The sequence below is a fragment of the Mus musculus genome, chromosome 7 (genome assembly GCF_000001635.26).
Source record: "Mus musculus strain C57BL/6J chromosome 7, GRCm38.p6 C57BL/6J".
NCBI lineage: Eukaryota > Metazoa > Chordata > Mammalia > Rodentia > Muridae > Mus > Mus musculus.
In genome coordinates, this window is record NC_000073.6 from 78,893,170 (window position 1) to 78,911,209 (window position 18,040).

General features: G+C 50.1%; 1 protein-coding gene and 1 long non-coding RNA gene across 5 annotated transcripts; one reads left to right on the forward strand and one right to left on the reverse strand.

Moving 5' to 3' along the window:
• Positions 1–605: 605 nt before the first annotated feature.
• Positions 606–2,613, reverse strand: Gm39039. Its single transcript, XR_882236.1, has 2 exons — positions 2,414–2,613; positions 606–1,193 (listed from the first exon to the last, which is right to left on the reverse strand). It is a non-coding gene; the product is annotated as a predicted gene, 39039 (long non-coding RNA).
• Positions 2,614–2,757: 144 nt separating this feature from the next.
• Aen (apoptosis enhancing nuclease) lies at positions 2,758–18,040 on the forward strand. Of its 4 annotated transcripts, none has more exons than NM_026531.5 (4): positions 2,758–2,845; positions 9,061–9,661; positions 12,674–12,874; positions 13,975–18,040. In NM_026531.5, exons 2-4 carry the CDS (start codon positions 9,125–9,127, stop codon positions 14,245–14,247), a joined length of 1,011 nt encoding a protein of 336 aa, NP_080807.3. In that variant the 5' UTR covers positions 2,758–2,845; positions 9,061–9,124; the 3' UTR covers positions 14,248–18,040. The 4 variants fall into 4 exon arrangements, 3 of the variants coding, with proteins under 3 accessions (NP_080807.3, NP_001156411.1, NP_001347638.1); NM_001162939.2 differs by having other exon boundaries at positions 9,175–9,661; NM_001360709.1 differs by lacking the exon at positions 2,758–2,845 and adding an exon at positions 2,889–3,032.

Here is an 18,040-nt window from a genome sequence, read left to right on the forward strand (position 1 = left end):
CCACAGGGCTCTGTGAAAACTACACTGGTTAAGAACGTCTCCCACTATTTTGAGTTCTGGAAATGGCTTTCTATTAAAAAAAAATCGTTCTTTCCCATACAATGAGCTAAAACTCATGGATTTCCCACTCTGGCCTCTGACAAAAAAAAAAAAAAAGATCCGTTCACATTCACATTCTCTGATGTCTTGGCAATCAACTCCCTTGTCCCATAGATCAACTGGAACAAATAGCTTGTTAATTAAAATTTGGTTTCCTGCACCTCTCTAAGGTCTTGGAATTTTGGCTCATCCTCAACTTGAGAAACCTAGATTTCCTTGAAACAGCCTTCCTGGGTTGATTCAAGAAGGAAAACCACCCTCTGGTCTGTTGGCTTATAGGGCCCAGGGCCATGGGCACCCATACTTACATACTGTTCATGCAACGCTGGTTTACTCCTTTCGGAGGGGGGAGGGGAGAAGCATATCTACGAGGGCTTATGTGAAAGAAAGAGATAGCAAGGGGAATGGGCTGACGAGAGAGGGTAAAGACAGGATGGAGTAAGAGCTAAGTACAGGTATGAACACATCAATGAAGCCCACTGCTTTGTACAAATGATATGCATTCATTTAGCTTTCCTTTACATTTTTATTTTCCATTCTGTCTTTTCGGTTGAGAGCCTAGCCTTTGATAGCTGAGCAGAGCCATCTTTCCAGCCCTAACTTTATTATTTTTTTAACATATTTTAATTCTCTGAGAATTAAACATATAAACATTCAGTGCATTTTAAACGTATCCATTCCCATCCGTTCTAGATCTACTGCCCACCCTCTCCCTTCCAACCTCGGGTTCTTTTACAACTCGCTGATTCCAGTTGGTGCTGCCTGGGTTTGCATGGATGTAGAACTAGCTACCCACCGCAGCATGGTCATCCTATCTACAGCTGCATCCTGTTGATCCATCCAGGAAAGCCTGGTTCTCCTTCCCCCAGCAGCCATCAACTGTCGGTAGCCAGGGATGGGGAGGGCTTGTGAGCCACTCCAGGCTCCATGCTCATGACACGGTGACTGTGTTGATCCTGCACAGGCAGCCCCGGCGGCTACGAAGTCAAGAGTCCTGACTTGAGACATGGACATGACCCCAGCCTTCCTCCTTCTCCTCCTCTTCCTCTGGCTCTTACAGTCTTTCTGCTCAGACTTCCAAGATGGTCGTGGGCCTTGGAGAGAAGGGCTGGGCTATAGATGTCTCCGCCATGGCTGAACATCCCACAGCCGCTCACTTGCAGCTTGACCAGTTGTGAGTGTCTGTGTTAGGGGCTACCCACCGCACAAAGAAACTTCTCTAATGAGGTCTGGGGCTGCACCAGCAGAATGTTTGAGTATACGGATTTTAAGGGCAGATTGATGCTGTCAGTTTAGCAAAATAGTAGATTTGCTTCTGGGGCCCATGAGCTCCTCCGGCTTTCCCTTTTTAAACTTACTTTTAAAAACCTGTTTTGTGTGTAAGTGTGTGTGTGCATGGAGGGGCAGGGGCTGAACACACATATGCAGGCTAAAGGACAACTTCAGGGACTTTCTTTCTTTCTTTCTTTCTTTCTTTTTTTTTGGTTTTTCGAGACAGGGTTTTTCTATGTAGCCCTGGCTGTCCTGGAACTCACTCTGTAGACCAGGCTGGCCTCGAATTCAGAATCTGCCTGCCTCTGCCTCCCATGTGCTGGGATTAAAGGCGTGGGCCACCACCGCCTGGCTCAGGGAGTTTCTTGTTGATTGGGGTATCTCGTTTCTGCCTACCCTAGCTGGCCAGAGAGCTCCAGTTAGTTTTTCTGTCTCCATATATCATCTAACTGTAGGAGTTACTGAGGTCACAGATAAATACCACTGCATCTGGCTCGCCTGCCCTCCCTCCGTCTTCTTCTTCCTCTGTCTCTCCCTCTCCCCCTCTCTACCTCTCTCCTCTGCGTAGCTTTGGCTATCTTGGAACTTGCTCTGTACACCAGTCTGTCCTGGAACTCGGAGATCTACCCGCCTCTGCCTCCGGAGTGCTGGGATCAAAGGTGTGTGCAACCACGCCCAGAGCTGCCTAGGCTAAGAAGGTTCAGGGATCAAATTCAGATTGTCAGGATTACAGAGAGAGCAAGCACCTTTTTTACCGCTGAGCAACTCTCCCATTCCTAAAAAAAAAAAATCACAAAGGAATACTTAAGATGAGTGTGGTGGCAAAACGCGTGATCCCAGCACTAGGGTGGCAGAGGCAAGAGGCTCATTCACAGCTAACACAGAAAAAGCGAGGACATTATGTGAACTTGACACTAGAAAAAAAAAAAAAAGAAAATGAGAGGACAGCTTGAGATCCTGTCTCAAAAAACAAAACAAAAAATAAACAAACAAAAAACCCAAATCAAATAAATATTGAAAAAGCAGTGCAGAAGAAGCAAACCTGATTTTTTTTCCCCCAAGTTTAACGAATACTGTATTATTTCACGGACTTCTCACAACCCCAAGCCTGGAGGGGCTGCAGTTCCCCGAGGCAGATCGGGATGTGCTCTTTGAGGCTTTAAGTCTTTGAAGGTTGCGGTTCACTAGGCGTCGGGTCAGAAACCGGACGTTCCATTCGGTTTTATGCTAACCTCCTAAACGCTGCCCTATCCCGGCGCAGGCCACGCCCTCTTCCTTCGGTAGCCCCACCCCTTCCAGTTGGCACACTTACTGAGGAGGAGCAGGATCAACCAATCAGAAGAGTCCTTAGGCGGGCGCTACGCCCCAGAGAACCAATAGACAGGTAGCCGAAGCCGGGCTTGTCCGGGCAAGGAGCTTCCGCACCCGGCAAGGGTTCCACGTGAAACCTGGGAAAGCGCGGCCGGGTTTTCAGGTGAGCTAGGGGACGGCCACAGGGAGTCCCGGGCCGCCCGTTTCTGTCGCCAGCCGCCTGTGGCTCTCGGGACGGGTTGGTTTGCAACTAGGCCGGGGCGCGGCCTCACGTGGTCCTGGCCGGACTCGGGGCCGGTGGGCCTCAGGGGACGGCGCGGACGTTGAGCGTCCTCTGGACGCCTCAGCTGGTGAGCGCGGACTGTCCTCGTACTTTTGTTTTGTTTTGTTTAAAATTGGTCTGGTAAGCTTTTGGGCAGCATCGGGGACCTTTATTGCGCCACCCTTTCTCAAACTGGGATGATTATCGCAATCGTGACTTGAGGGTGGGATCTCGGGTCCTAATCCCCAAACTTTGCCTTCTACCTAGAACGGTTGATGCCATCCGGTTACTTTGTGCTAGAACAGGGTCTCGACAGACAGACAGAGACCTGGGCATGGCAGGCAGGGCATGGCAGGTGGGGCCCTTATGACAGTGACGTTTCTGGCTTTGTAGCTTCTTGGGAGCCTTCTCATCTGGAATCCTCTTGGGTCAGGGACCCTCACTTGAAGGCCACGTGCCTACCATACTGACCAGAGTTAAGATATGGAATATTTGTACGTGGCCTTGTTGAAAGGACTGTGTCCTCTTCTCTCCAACTAAGCTGAGCTCCATTCAGGGCTGCAGGCTGTGGACGTTCTCTTTGTAATTGTTGGTTCTGACATGTTCACAGGGTGAGGGACTATAGGAAATGGCTGCTTTTTATCTCTTAACACAAATACAAAAGTACAGAGACTTTTTCTCAAGGGGACCTGATTTTAGCTTCTTTCAGACCTTGCCGGCAGGGACAGGAAAGTCTATGATCAGCAGGGTTAGCACAGGTCTTCTTAGCCAGATTTTCTCCCTTTGAGGTGTGGTTTGTGGAAATGAGGAGGTTGCTGACAACCTGTTTTTAAAAGAGGGGGTGCTATTTGGAGAGTGAACGAGCAAGCTGAGAGCCATTGAGTCAGCATGGGTCACTGGGCCTCCCCCTGGCTAAGTGGACCTTTACTCACACACATGCTGGCATCAGCAAACACAGGACTGGTCTTTCCTCCTATCTTACTGCTACTTACCCTGTGTCTTGATTAGGGGTTTACTGCTGTGAACAGACACCGTGACCAAGGCAACTGTTACAAGGACAACATTTAATTGGGGCTGGCTTACAGGTTCTGAGGTTCAGTCCATTATCATGGTGGGAGCATGGCAGCATCTAGGTAGGCATGGTGCAGAAGGAGCAGAGAGTTCTATATCTTCATCTAAAGGCAGATAGAAGACTGGCTTCCAGGCAGCTAGGATGAGAGTCTTAAAGCCCACGCCCACAGTGACACTCCTCTAACAAGGCTAGACCTCCTAATAGCGCCACTCCCTGGGCCAAGCATATACAAGCTTTCACACCTGTGATAATATTGCTCAGGCCCCTAGTCTGAGCTCATCCTCCGATGAGATAGCTGTGATGGCCCCTGCAGTCTTCCAGTGACTCCATATCCTTCTCCATTCCATTCCACCTGTCTCCACGCCCCCTGCTTCCTAGCTGTTTACCAGCACCAAGCTCTTTGCTCTGTGCCTGTCAGGTTTCTCTTCTCTGAACACTTCCTACCCTGGGCTGCCTGGTCCATCCATCCAAAATCCTGCAGCATCTCCTCTGGCCGGGCTCTCCTTAATTCAGTGTATCTTTCTGGTGACTGTCTCTTCCTGTCAGTCCTATTGATCTGTGGTTAGGAGGACCTTGAGCTCTGCAGTGTCCTCCAGGCCTGTCGCTGTGAGGCCCAGCCTGGGCTTCTGAAGCAAGTCTGCCATGAGAGAGGGACAGCAGACACAGTGGGGCTCTGCAGCTCGCTCACCTGAGGGAGCTCTGAGGAGGAATGCCTGTTGTCTGTGGAGGATAAAATCCAGTGTATTGGAGTACACAGGGTGGATTCCTTTGCTCTCCTCATAGGCAGTTAAAGTCCTGGGTCAGTGCTGCTGGGTACAAATTTTACAGACCCACCTGGGTGCCTTGGCCTCCCTCACTTGACCAACAGATACGAGGCTAAAACACCAGTATAGGGTAAGGGTGACTTGTGGAAGGCCCTCTAAAGTCAGTGGCAGAAGGTGAGGTGATAATAAGGAAGAAGCGGTCTCCCCAGCTATCACCCATCAGGTACTTACTACAGGGACCTCATGTTGCTGCTGGCCCTTCTTCCTCAGCATCAGGCTAGTTTTGTCAGGCCTGCGTCCCTCCCTGGTGTTTCCACTGCCCACGCCCTCTCCCTGTAGGGTTACTGTTCCCCATTTACTCAGAAGTGACTTTTAGGAGTCATCTTGGTCTGCTTTTCCTCCTTGGGTGGCTAGCCGGCCCTCAGCACACCATCTGCTGCGTTTCTATGTCTGTGGTCAAACTGAGCTTCTCAGCCCACAATCCATCTTGGTAATTGTCCAGCACCTGGCACAGTTGGGACCCCAGAGAACCTCTTTGTAAGATTGGGAAGATGCAGGGGTTCCAGAAGAGCATTCAGTGATACGGAGCTGGGTCTGAAGGCATTGGAGGGGTGGGGTTTGGGAACAGCAGTGTGTCCAGATGGGGGCAGCTCTGGCTCAAGGATAGCTGGCCGTCTGATGTAGGAAATCATCTTTGCTGGAGGAAAGAGGCAGAGAGCTATTGAACATTGCTGTATGAGGTGGAGGCTAGGAGGAGACAGACAGACAGACATGGGAGCACAACAGTTTATAAAGATCCCGGTTCCTCCTTCTGCAGATTTTGGTTTGGGGACTCTTGGTGTGGGGTGTTCAGCTGGACTGTGTTTCTGTAGCGTTTGCTGCCTTGTGTCCATACTTCTCACACCACTGAGAGGAGCTTGAGGCTCAGAGCATGGTCTCTGTATCAGCCGTCGTCCCAAACTACTCAGCTTGTGGGCCTCATTTCTGTACAGTAAGGGTGATAATCCTCTGGTGTTAGGAGCAGGTGTGGCGGCAGTCCTAAAGGCGCCAGGGACTGCAGCTAAGTCATATGACTTGCACCTGACTTCCTCATATAAGACACAAACATCTTGAGTGCTGCGCAGGTGTACCAGGATACAGGTGAATCCAATTTGGTGGAGATTTGCCCCTGCTGCCCTGATTAGCTGAAGCCTCGTGACTGATGAGGGGGCGTGGCCTGCGGTGCGTGGATGAGAGAGAGTATAAAAGGAGTGAGAGGCCCAGGGTTCGGGGGAGATATATAAACAAGGGCGATATATAAAAACAAGGGAGATATAAAAACAAGGGAGATATAAAAACAAGGGAGATATATAAACAAGGGAGATATAAAAACAAGGGAGATATATAAACAAGAAGAAACAGGACTGAATAAATGTGTGCAGAAGGATCCTGTAGCAGCGTCGTTCTTCCTGGCCTGTTGAGTGCGTGCAACAAGTGGTGCCGAAACCCGGGAAAAGAAACATCTTCAGTCACGAGCGAAGACCCACTGCTACAGGGAGGATTCAGAACTGCATCACGGGGAATGGTGGTAAAGAAGTGTTCCTGTAAAACAGACTGTTGAGAAGGATCAGAACTCTTCAGCTGGGGAACGGTACTGATGAAGAGAAAGAAGAAAGATGAGGACTGAATAAACTGCTGTTAGAAGGACTGGTGGTCGCATCGTTCTTGCTGGTCGAGAGCGGGCGCGACAATTGGTGGCCCGTACGGGGAACCGACTCCCCCACCGAGTTCAGAACTTTCAGCAGTCAGTGGTTGCCGGCAGGGTAAGTTCATGGTGAGTGAAACTTGGGACCCCAGGAGTTTGGGAAGGACCTCGGATAAAATAGAGGTGAGCATAAAGTTGCCAGGAAGTAGGCACAAAGTAACCCAGGAGTTTGGGAAGGACCTCGGATAAAATAGAGGCGAATATAAAGTTGCTAGGAAGCAGGCAGGCTTTGGGACAAGTTAAGGTTCCCGGCTTTGGGACAAGTTAAGGTTCCTGGTTTTGGGACAAGTTAAGGAACTATGATAACCTCAGTGTAGTGATCAAGAGATCCTCGCTGTGTAGTTATGCTTTTTTCTCCCATTGACCCTTTGTGGGTAGGTCTGATAGTTTTGGTCTTGTTTGTTCTGATATATGGACTCTGTTACTGTTTGAAACGGTGTGTAGAGGCAGTCAAGACAGGTCAGAAAATCCTTATAGAGCAACAAGAAAGTATGTCGGAAGAGAAGGGCTTAAAAAGAAAAAGGAAAAAGAAAGGAGACACAGTGTTATCAGGTGGACAGAAAGGACAAAATAAAAGAGCTGAGGCGGAGGAGGAAGGCGAATTAGCTTCTGCGTCCTCTCCCTATGCCTCCTCAGCAGCCACCTGTAGGTGGACCTTCTGTCTGGAGATTTGGAGAGGATCGACCAGATCAGGTGTTGATGTGGGCGAGAGGGTCTGTTTGTGTGTTTCCACAGGACCAGTTGGAACCTCTTTGGGTGCCGGAGAGATTGGTGAGACGCTACAAGAATGAGGCTCCTGATCCAGTTGCCCCTGTGGATGTGGTGGATGATCCCACAAGCACAAAGGATGGAGCCGAGATGGGAGATCCTTTCGGTATTCCAGAAGCCGATACCAGCTCGACATGACGTTCAAATTTTTCCATGCCTTTTTGATCCCTGAATTCCCCTTAAAGAGATAGCCCCTCTGGCTATCTATCCCTTGCTTCAGGGAAGATGAGCGGGGATGAGAGCCCTGGGATGTATGCTTGTTATAGTGTGTGTGTGTGTGTTTTGTGTTGGGCACATGTGTTAGGTGCAGAGTGTGCAGGCCCGCACTTTCGCCATGGTAGCGTAGGCTTTTGCTGCAGTGGAGGCGGGACAATCTCCTCAGATTCGGTTTGCCGCTCTAAAAGAAATTATGCTGCGTTATGCCGTGGGGTGCGAGGCTAAGCACTGCACAGAGGATAGCTTGCTGTTGGCATCCTGTGGAAGGCACGTCTGATTGCATGAAGGTTCAGTGTCCTAGTTCCCTTCCCCCAGGAAAAACGACACGGGAGCTGGCCAAGACCTCTCTGGGTGATGAGCCTAAGGGATGGTTTTGTGTAGGGCCCCTATGCTTGCACACTGGGGATCAGACCTCTACCTTCACCCATGAGGCTTGCTTGCAGCAATTAAGATCTGGCCATAGGTTAATTAACATCCTGGCCTTTTGATGCACCTGCCACAAGCAAAACACAATCTCCCCAGGAGTGGCTTGGCATGATAGAGAGGTAGTCAGTGATAAGACTCCCTGGGCATGTCACCAACCTAAGACAGGGATCAAACCAATGCTGTTTGTCTCCCAAGGACGGGTAAGGGGCATGGCTGCGGGGGGCTATCTACAGACATTCTCTCTGCCAGAAAAGAAAAAAGGGGGAGATGTTAGGAGCAGGTGTGGCGGCAGTCCTAAAGGCGCCAGGGACTGCAGCTAAGTCATATGACTTGCACCTGACTTCCTCATATAAGACACAAACATCTTGAGTGCTGCGCAGGTGTACCAGGATACAGGTGAATCCAATTTGGTGGAGATTTGCCCCTGCTGCCCTGATTAGCTGAAGCCTCGTGACTGATGAGGGGGCGTGGCCTGCGGTGCGTGGATGAGAGAGAGTATAAAAGGAGTGAGAGGCCCAGGGTTCGGGGGAGATATATAAACAAGGGCGATATATAAAAACAAGGGAGATATAAAAACAAGGGAGATATAAAAACAAGGGAGATATATAAACAAGGGAGATATAAAAACAAGGGAGATATATAAACAAGAAGAAACAGGACTGAATAAATGTGTGCAGAAGGATCCTGTAGCAGCGTCGTTCTTCCTGGCCTGTTGAGTGCGTGCAACACTCTGGTGTCCATGGGAGGTGGAATATTCCATGTGATGCTTGCTGGGGGGATTTGCAGGGGTAGGGATGGCACGTGCAGGGTTAGAGTGCAGTTCTTTTGTTGTTGTTTCGAGATTGATTTATTTTATTTATATGAGTAAATTGTAGCTGTCTTCAGACACACCAGAAGGGGGCATCAGATCCTTTTATGGATGGTTGTGAGCCACCATGTGGTTGCTGGGAATTGAACTCAGGACCTGTGGAAGAGCAGTCAGTGCTCTTCCCCGCTGAGCCATCTCTTCAGCCCTTGAGTGCAGTTCTTGGTAAAGGTGTGAGTTTCAGTCAGGTGCTTGGGGATGAGGGGCAGGGTGCCTTGGCAGCCTCCTCCCAGCCCGTCTTCCCATGTGCTCTCTCTTCAGCACACTGCCCCATTGGCAGACAGCCTCCAGAGCTGTTCTTACCCCAACCTGTGAGCTGGCTGACATGGTGGCAGGGGAAGTCCCCGAGTCTACTCAGTGTCCATCTCTCACCAGCCTGAATACCAAGGATGTGGTTCGGAGAAGACACAAGAGGAGAAGCCGGCAGCACCAGCGATTCATGGCCCGCAAGGCCTTGCTTCAGGAGCAGGAGCTGTTGAGCACGGCACCAGGGCCAGGTCTCTGCCTTCTGCCTTCACCATCACAGATGCCAGCGGTCACAGAGGCTTCGGACAGCAGGAGGCAACGTCCCAAGGCCAGGTCCGGCAGCAATGGCCTGTGCAGCAAAAAGTCTGTCCCCAGAGAAGCTCCAAGACCTGGGCCCATCAAGTGTGTGGCCATTGACTGTGAGATGGTGGGTACGGGCCCCCAAGGACGGGTGAGCGAGCTAGCCCGCTGCTCTGTGGTGAGCTACAGTGGTGACGTTCTCTATGACAAATACATCCGGCCTGAAATGCCCATTGTGGACTATCGCACCCGCTGGAGTGGCATCACCCGCCAGCACATGCACAAGGCTATCCCCTTTCAGGTGGCCCAGAAGGAGGTAAGGACCCTGGGTCTTATGTGGCCAGAGTGGCAGGCTGGGGAGAGAAGCCCTGGTTCGAGGCACCACTTTGTATCTGGGGAGTGAGGGGCCTTGAAAAGTCACTTTCCGTCTCCAGACATGCAGTGCCTTTCCCAGAGACTGGATTAACATAAACCCCAGGGGCTGCCACTCTGATGGCTTGCCAGGCTGGTAGGCAAGGGACTGCTTGCAGAAAGGTTATATGACAGGTAAGGGCACGATAACTTATAGAATGTTCAGAATCTATAGACTTTGCCTACAGTCTTGTCCCATCTCCTTATGGTTCTTCAGTACTTGGAAAAATGACTAGTAGTTGGGATTCCCCTATATATTAGGAATCTGAAAAGGCATTTGGCTGTAGAAACAGCGAAAGCCTTATAAATGGACTAGAAGCCTTGCCCCAGGGTCTTCCATGAAGACTCCGTTCCCCTAGATCTCTAGGGCTCTACCATGGGTGTCTAAAAATCATGGTTAAGCCAGCTTGTCCTATAAATAGGCCCCAAGGTTGATTAATCACCTGTTGGGTAATAGCAACAGAACCAGCCTGGTGCTGGGAAGGGAAACTCAGAAAGGCTTGCAGTCCCTGTCTTCAGGACTCTGCCCCTGGTCATCTGTACAGCGACTCCTGTCCCTCCACACCTGTTCTGTGCCACAGGGCTTTTTATAAGGACATGGTCTTTAGGCACAACACTCGAAAGACTTGGTGCTGCCACAGAAACAGAGAGAGACCTAATGAAAACTGGCACTCCAGTTTTGCCTGTGGTTAGGAAATGCAATGGGTAGAGGGTAACCAGAGCCATGATTAGGAAAGGCCTGAGATGGCTTGTGGAAGGAAGGGCAGGAGGACGTCACTGCGGCTGTGTGAAGTGGGGCACTGAGTCTGACACTGTATTAGACAGGTATGGCTCAGTGCCCAGGCAAACAAACCAATTGCTGGCAGGTGGTGGAGGTGTGTAGTGCTGTGTGCTCCTGATTCTGTTCAGCTGGCAGTAGTTTTCTTCATAAATGGAGCATTTATTCAGGTGTAAAGTTTGGCAGAAACAAAGGTGAAATTCACATTCTGAGGTTGTGTCCTATCACAGTTGTATTGGAACAAATTCACTTTCTCAACACAAACATTAGAACAGAACTACTTTTTTGGGGGTGGGGGGTGGTGGTGTTTCTAGACAGGGTTTCTCTGTGTAGCCCTGGCTGTCCTGGAACTCACTTTGTAGATCAGGCTGGCCTGTAACTCAGAAATCCACCTGCCTCTGCCTCCCAAGTGCTGGGATTAAAGGTGTGTGCCACCACGCCTGGCAGAACTACTTTTTAATGTCTCTGGGTTATTGGGGTCAGGAAGGTTTGGGAAATTCTGATAAACCTCATCCTGTGACCTCTGTCATAGTGTGCTGGCTAGACATAACCCAAAGTCATTTAGGAAGCAGGAACTAAAGTTAAGAGAATGTCCCCACCAGACTGGCATGTTAACAAGCCTTGGATGAATTTTCTAGATGTGGGAGTGCCCAGATTCCTGTGGGCAGTGCCACCCTGGGCTTGTGGTCCTGGGTGCTGTAAGAACGCAGGCTGAGCAAGCCAGTAGGCAGTACTCCTCCAGGGCCTCCACATCAGCTCCTGCCTCCAGCTTCCTGCCCTGTTCGAGTGTCTTCCCTGAATTCCTTCAGTAATGGAGCTGAAAGATGAAATAAACCCTTTCCCCACTTGTGGTCATGGTGTTTTTACCACAGCAATGGAAACCCTAACTAAGACATTGCTTTGGAAAGACCTGATCATGAGTAGAAGCAGTAGGAAGGAAAGCCTGCGGTGAGCCCTCCAATTCTGATCCCTCCTGTTGATGGATGTTTGTGGTTGGTGGTGATCCCTGGGCAGGCTCGTTTTCTTTCTGCTCACTTAGGCTAGTGTGGAGTAGGTTTGATCTCTTCCCCTCTTGGTGGCAGGTGGGGTGTGAGACAGGGTGATCCTATCACAAGTCTGCATGCATCTTATTCAGGCTACAAAAACTGGGTTCCGTGGTTCTAGGTAGGCATCAGAAGGCCAGGCGTTAGCAGGTGCTCAGTGTGGAAGCTCCCAGTGTGAGGAAGGTGCTGGACAGGGAGGAGCAGGATGTGCCCAAACAGAGCTGCAGAGCAGGTCTAAGGGAAGGGTTGAGGAGCCAGTGCATACAGGAGCAAGGAACCGTTCCCTTTACTACCAACCAGGGCTTCTCCTTAACTTGTAGCCATCGCCAGGCATGGTTCTGTTGGCTTCCTTCGGCATATTTTTATTGATCAGAAAACAAGTTGGTTGGGAGGCTGAGGTAGGAAAATTGACTTAAGTTCTAACCTGGATTACAGAGGCAGCCTTGTCTCAAAAGAACCATCCCAACAAACAAGCAAATCTGTAAATGCTGTGCCCTGACTGAGCACCGCTGGTCAAGTCAAATGGAGCTAACAGTGCAGGAAGGGAGGGTAGAGCATCCCAAGAGCTAAATGTGTAAAGTGTGTAAAGGCTAAATCCATACTTAGAAAGTACAGATGGCTTGAAAGAAGGACCAGGGCTCCTAGGTGGATGAGGATCATGGGAGTCTTCCAGGGAGGCTGATGAGCTGAGACCTGGGTGGCAGTGCATCTGAGAAGAAGGTCTTGCAGCTAAGAAGTGTCTGTGCCAGTGCTAAGCTGATTGGACCTCTCAACTTGAAGACCTGGTTGGCATGCATGCTTACATACATACATACATACCATACATACATACCATACATACATACCATACATACATAACATACATACATCTTTGACCCTCACAGTTGTTCCTTGGAATGGTGCAGATAGTATTCCTTTTGCAGCTGCTAAGAAGAATTTGTATTCAAATTGGGGGCGTCATGGTTGCCTAGACTCTCCCCTCCCTTTCCCACTACCGCCTCCCACTGGGGGTGGGTCCATGCACCAAATAGTAAGGGAACTCAGGTGTGTTCCTGCCTGACAGTGGGGTCTTCCCACCTCCCCTCTCCACTCACAGATCCTTAAGCTGTTGAAGGGCAAGGTGGTGGTGGGGCACGCACTGCACAATGACTTCCAGGCCCTGAAGTACGTCCACCCTCGGAGCCAGACCCGGGATACCACTTATGTCCCAAACCTGCTCAGCCAGCCCAGCTCCCTTATCCGAACTCGGGTCTCTCTTAAGGACCTGGCCTTGAACCTGCTGCACAAGAAGATCCAGGTATGTGGTATGGAACCTCTTGGGAGGGAGGGGGCTCATCGGATTTGCATAATTGCTGAGGTGTGGATGGCACTGTGGCCTGCTGCATGCATATAGGCAGTATGGGTGTAGCTATCTCATTTTATTCTCTGTGAGTTCCCCAGTGAAAGTCAAGTTCTTCTAGGCTATATCTCTTTAGGTCTTTGCCCACCTCGCTCCTGCCCAGATCCTATCCCCATAGAATGGATTCCGACTCCCTAGCTCTGGAGGCTCAGGTCAAGGGGCCTTTGACTCTTGCTCTAAGCTATTTTGGTATCCATATTCTAACCTCTGGAGCGGGGATTTTATTTTTTTGGTTTTGTTTTGTTTTGTTTTTCAAGACAGGGTTTCTCTGTGTAGCCCTGGCTGTCCTGGAACTCACTCTGTAGACCAGACTGGACTCTACCCCAGAGGTCTTCCTGCCTCTGCCTCTGCCTCTGCCTCCTGAGTTTTGGGATTGAAGGCATGTGCCACCACAGCCCAGATTCTGGAATTGTTTTTTTAAAATATGTGTAGGTGTTTGGCCTGCACACATGTCTGTGCATCACATGCATGACTCGTTCTTGGAGATCAAAAGAAGGCATCGGATCCTCTGGGACTGGGTTACAGACAGTTTGTGAGCTACCACGTAGGTACTGGGAACTGAGCCTGGGTCCTGGGGAAGAGCAGCCAGTGCTCTTAACCACGGTGCGTTCTCTCCAACCCAACACTAAGGAAGGATTATTTTGCTTCATGGTTTTGTAGGGTCCGTGTGCTTAGGCAGACCATCATGGTGGTAGAAGCATGTGGAGCTATAACCCCACAGTGAAAATGGGGCAGACAAAAGAACAGAGACAGTATATTCCCAAGGACCTTCCCTGGCAACGTGTTTCCTTAGGTCCCTCCTCAGTTGAGTACCTTTCAAGATAGCACTGTGAGCTGGGAACAAGCCCACAGCACACAGACCTTGGAGTATATGTATCTAAATCACAACAGCCTCCATTCAGAGATAAGTGCTCCTGACCCTCCGAGGCTGGCTTTGTTTCAGGGGTGATAGTCAGGCCCATTTCACTACGTAGTGATGTTTTTGCTCCTGTTCACAGGTCGGTCACCAGGGCCACTCATCTGTGGAAGATGCCATGACAGCCATGGAGTTGTACCAGCTGGTGGAGGTGCAGTGGGAGCAGCAAGTGGCCAGCTCTGCCCAGGCCCCTGCTGAGGACAGGGGGCCCGACAGCAGCACTGACGTGGAGCAGTACATGGACGACCAGTACTGGCCCGAGGACCTGACCCAGAGCACCGGGGCCGAGACAAATGGAGGCCCAGATAGACAGGAGGGAGAGGAAGGGCAGGGAGCCAGGAGTGCTCCTCCCTAGTCACGGGGTAGGATTGGAGTTCTAAGGCAGTGTTTCTCAAAACCTGAGGGTCAGGACTCCTTTATGGGTTTAAAGCTTTTCACAGGGGTCGCCTAAGACCATCGGAAGACACAGCTGTGTACGTTATGATTCATAACTAGCAAAATTAGAGTTATGAAGTAGCAACAGAAATAATTTTATTTTTTGGGGGGGGTCTCCACAGCATGAGGAACTGTAATAAAGGGTTGCAGCATTAGGAAGGTGGAAAGCCACTGGTCTGGGGTAACTTAAGGGCACTGGTAGGCAAAGGCTCAGGTCACACCACCCTCTGACAGTCTCATCATTCCTGACACTTAACATGGAGACACTAGACAAGCCTGTGGCTTTCCCAGTGTAAAGTGGGAAGAGTGGCAGAGCCTACCTCATGGGGTGTGTCTTAGCACTCTGAGTGTATCCTAGTGATAAACAGGATGGGGCTCTGTTCAGGCCTGGTTTCTGAGCAGCTATTGCTCAGGTAGGTCTCTTGGCTTTTCCATCGGATGAGGTGGGGCCCAGGGCAAGGGTATTGCAGGGGAGTTCAGAGGTCTTGCTGCCAGCTTCTATCTCCACATCAGCCTCCTGACACTGCATTTGGAAACGTGACAACAGTAATCCAGGTCAGAAATGAAGGGATGCTACTGAGACCACACTTCCCACTGTCCACTGATTACAGAAAGCGTTAGTTAGTCACGGATTGTTTGATTTCTGGCTCCTCCCTGCCAGGGAAAGGGGGCTGGCCAAATCATCACCACTACTTCTGGCCTGGCACCAGGGTGAGCTCTTGTTTCCTTAAAAAGCAGCCACTTGCGCCAGCCTTGATACTGGGCAGTAGCATTGGTGGGTTGAAGGGTGAAAGAACTGTAAGCTGGGAGAGGCTTACTGGGAGAAGTCAGCTTGCTCATAGTACCAGACCATCGGCATAGGAATAAAGTGCATCTGGAAAAGTGAGTGAACTGGTCCTTTCTGGATGCTCAAGCTGGGCTGAAGGTGTGTGAGGCCAGGGAAGGCCCAGGGCTCTGAGCCTTGCTGGATGCTCGTCTTGAGATGCATTTCAAGATGGTACACGTTAGCTCTACAGCAGTTTCTGACTTCAGTTGGAGTTGGCTATTACACAGCACACTGTTTGATTTGGTCTCTCCCCAAAGCTAGGCTTTCACATTAGAAAGTGTTTGGTTTTTTGCCATTGAAACATAATCTCATGGTAGAGTCCAGCTTCTGTAACTCCTTATGGAACTCAGGCGATCCTCCTGCCTTAGCCCACCCAGGGTTGGCATTGTGAGCATATACTGTCTTTCCTGTAAGACTGCCCTTTAGGACTAAGTCCTTTGTGTATAATGTTAGTCACACGTTCGGTCACTTCCTCTCTTGCTATTGTGAATAAGATAGCCGTATATATGGTATGCAGATATGTTACCCTGTTTTCAAGTCCTTTACCCAGGAGGGGAATTGTTGGGCAGGGAGTGTGGCGTCATCTGGAAAAGGAGCCTGACAGGATCCGAGGGTAAAGCTGCTGTTCCCTAACTAAAAGGCTAGACCTATATTTGCATAGCAGCTTGATTCACAGATAATGTAGAAAGCAGACTTAATGATTCCAAGAGGGTTTTAACCCATTTTAGCCCTGTTTTTCAACATCCAGAATGAAAGAGATAATCAACTTTATTACAGTATTTTTCTTTGACACAAAAGCAGTAAAAGCCCAGCAAGCATCTAGGTCCGCATTGCTTTCTGAGGTTCAGCAACCCCACCCGGTGTCCCTTTACATTTCCTCCTTCAAGCTGTCAGCCTTTGTGGTCAGAGGTGTCAGACACTGGGGCATGATGCAGTGTTTGTGCCAGGTAGCATAGTAAGCAGGGAGCTTATCGCACCCCTCTGTGCCTCAGCCTTACAATATGGCCTGTTCTGCGCTCCCCCAAGGGAGAGTCCTGCTGTCTTACCCTTCTTTCATTCTACCGCGCCATCTTAATCCCTTCCATGTGTGCTCCTCCTGTATATGGCAGAGGGGATCGAGCCAGTTCTTAACAGTTTGCTCCTCATGGGGCTTTCCAGATCTTGCTGTTCACCCTGTAAGTCACGTACGCAGAGAAACGACTGTTTTGTACTTAGGACTGAACGCTTGCCCTTAACTGCCAAGGCCTCAGACTCTGGGTCTGGGCACATTGTTTCTCTGGATTGTGTGTTCTCAGATGGTAAGTGCATGAGAGTTCTGGAACCATCTTTGTTGGTGCAAACAAGGGCACAAAGGAGATTCTTTGTAGGAGTAGGCAGTTATCATGCTGTATGGTCCCACCGTGGTACAGAGTTTTTCCAAAGAATGCGTTGGTTTAGAGACTGCCATTGCCATTGTACACATTCACATCCTCTGCCAGACTGCGACAGGCGTCCCCAAAGGCAGAAGCGTAAGGAAACTCCAACACAGTGAGCATCATCAAGGATGAGAGCAGGATGCTGGAGAACTGACCCGAAATGTCCATGGATGCCAGGACTTTGTCAAGCAGCAGCGGTCACCACACCGTCTACACCAAGGAACCGTCACTTTCCCACAGTAACCGAGTTTCCATTCTCATCAACAGTTCACAAGGATTTCAGTTTTAGAGGAAGGGTCACACCATTTGACCTAGGTTGACTTGGAATTTGTGGTGATTCTCCTGCCTTGGCCTCCCTTTAAGACCGACCGTTGAGCTTGTAGGGCAGGTTGCCTCTAGGGAGAAGTGCCTCTGATGCGGTTAATTGTTTAAGGCTGTTTTGTATTCTATAACAAAACACCTGAGGGACGTGCTTGATGAAGACTTAGATAAAGCACAGCCATGGCAATTGGAAAGCAAGGTGCTGGTCTGCAGGGCTTTGCTGAGGGCCCCTATAGTGGATGATGTGAAAACAAACATATGTGCAAAAGACGACATGGCAAGGCAGGAGGCTTGGACAGTGAACCACTCTTAAGCCATTTGCACAGTGATAAATAGGGATTAGAAAAAGCCATCCAGTAGCTGCCTCCTGTGAGCTACAGGCATGATGGGTGAGCAGCTGATGGGATGTGTCCTTGGAAGGCTGACAAGTTTGCCCAGAGTGACTCTTGCTGTCACTTGATCACTGCCTGTGGACCTGGCTTGCTGTTTGATGCTGTCAGGGGAAGCTGGAAACGAACCCCACTACCTGGGGTCAGGGCTTCCCCCTTCAGGACTGTTAATACCCAGTACCTGGATCCAGCAAAAAGCACTGTATTCTTGGACAAACGTTCAGCATAATTCAGGCAGGGTTCTGGGAGCTGAGGCCCAGCTCTGAGGAACCACAAGAGGGCAAATGGAAGGCGCACTATGACTGCTTGTGGTATAACAGAAAAGGATAGGGCTGGAGACTGCTTTTAAGGAGAGGACAGGAGGTGCGCTTACACAGAGAGGCCTGGAGGGGGAGTTGCCAAGCAGATGATGCAGGTGTAGTCTCCTGGCCTTTGGACAAAATCGCCTCTATCTGGATCAGCTGTGCCTGTTTACAGTTCTGCTCATTGACTATTGATAGCCCCTCCCAGGGGGAGTCTGAGATTTCAGCTGCTGCCTCAGCCATTTGTATGCAGTTCTGCCCTGCCTGCGTGGGATCTGGGCTCAGACAATGGTAATGTATATAAGCAAGGGAAGCTTGCTGCCAAGCTAAGCTACAGGGATGCCACCACCATCCACACTAGATGAAGACTTACCAGTGTGTGTTTGATGTCCTTCCGGGCTTCTATAAGTAGCCTCTCACGCAGGCTCCATAAGTAAGCCCAATAAATTCATTGGTCCCC

Coding starts and splice junctions, on each gene's coding strand:
- Aen (NM_026531.5), top strand. CDS start 9,125: ATGGTGGCAGGGGAAGTCCCCGAGTCTACTCAGTGTCCATCTCTCACC. Junction 9,662..12,673: donor TTCAGGTGGCCCAGAAGGAG/GTAAGGACCCTG, acceptor CTCCACTCACAG/ATCCTTAAGCTGTTGAAGGG. Junction 12,875..13,974: donor TGCTGCACAAGAAGATCCAG/GTATGTGGTATG, acceptor TCCTGTTCACAG/GTCGGTCACCAGGGCCACTC.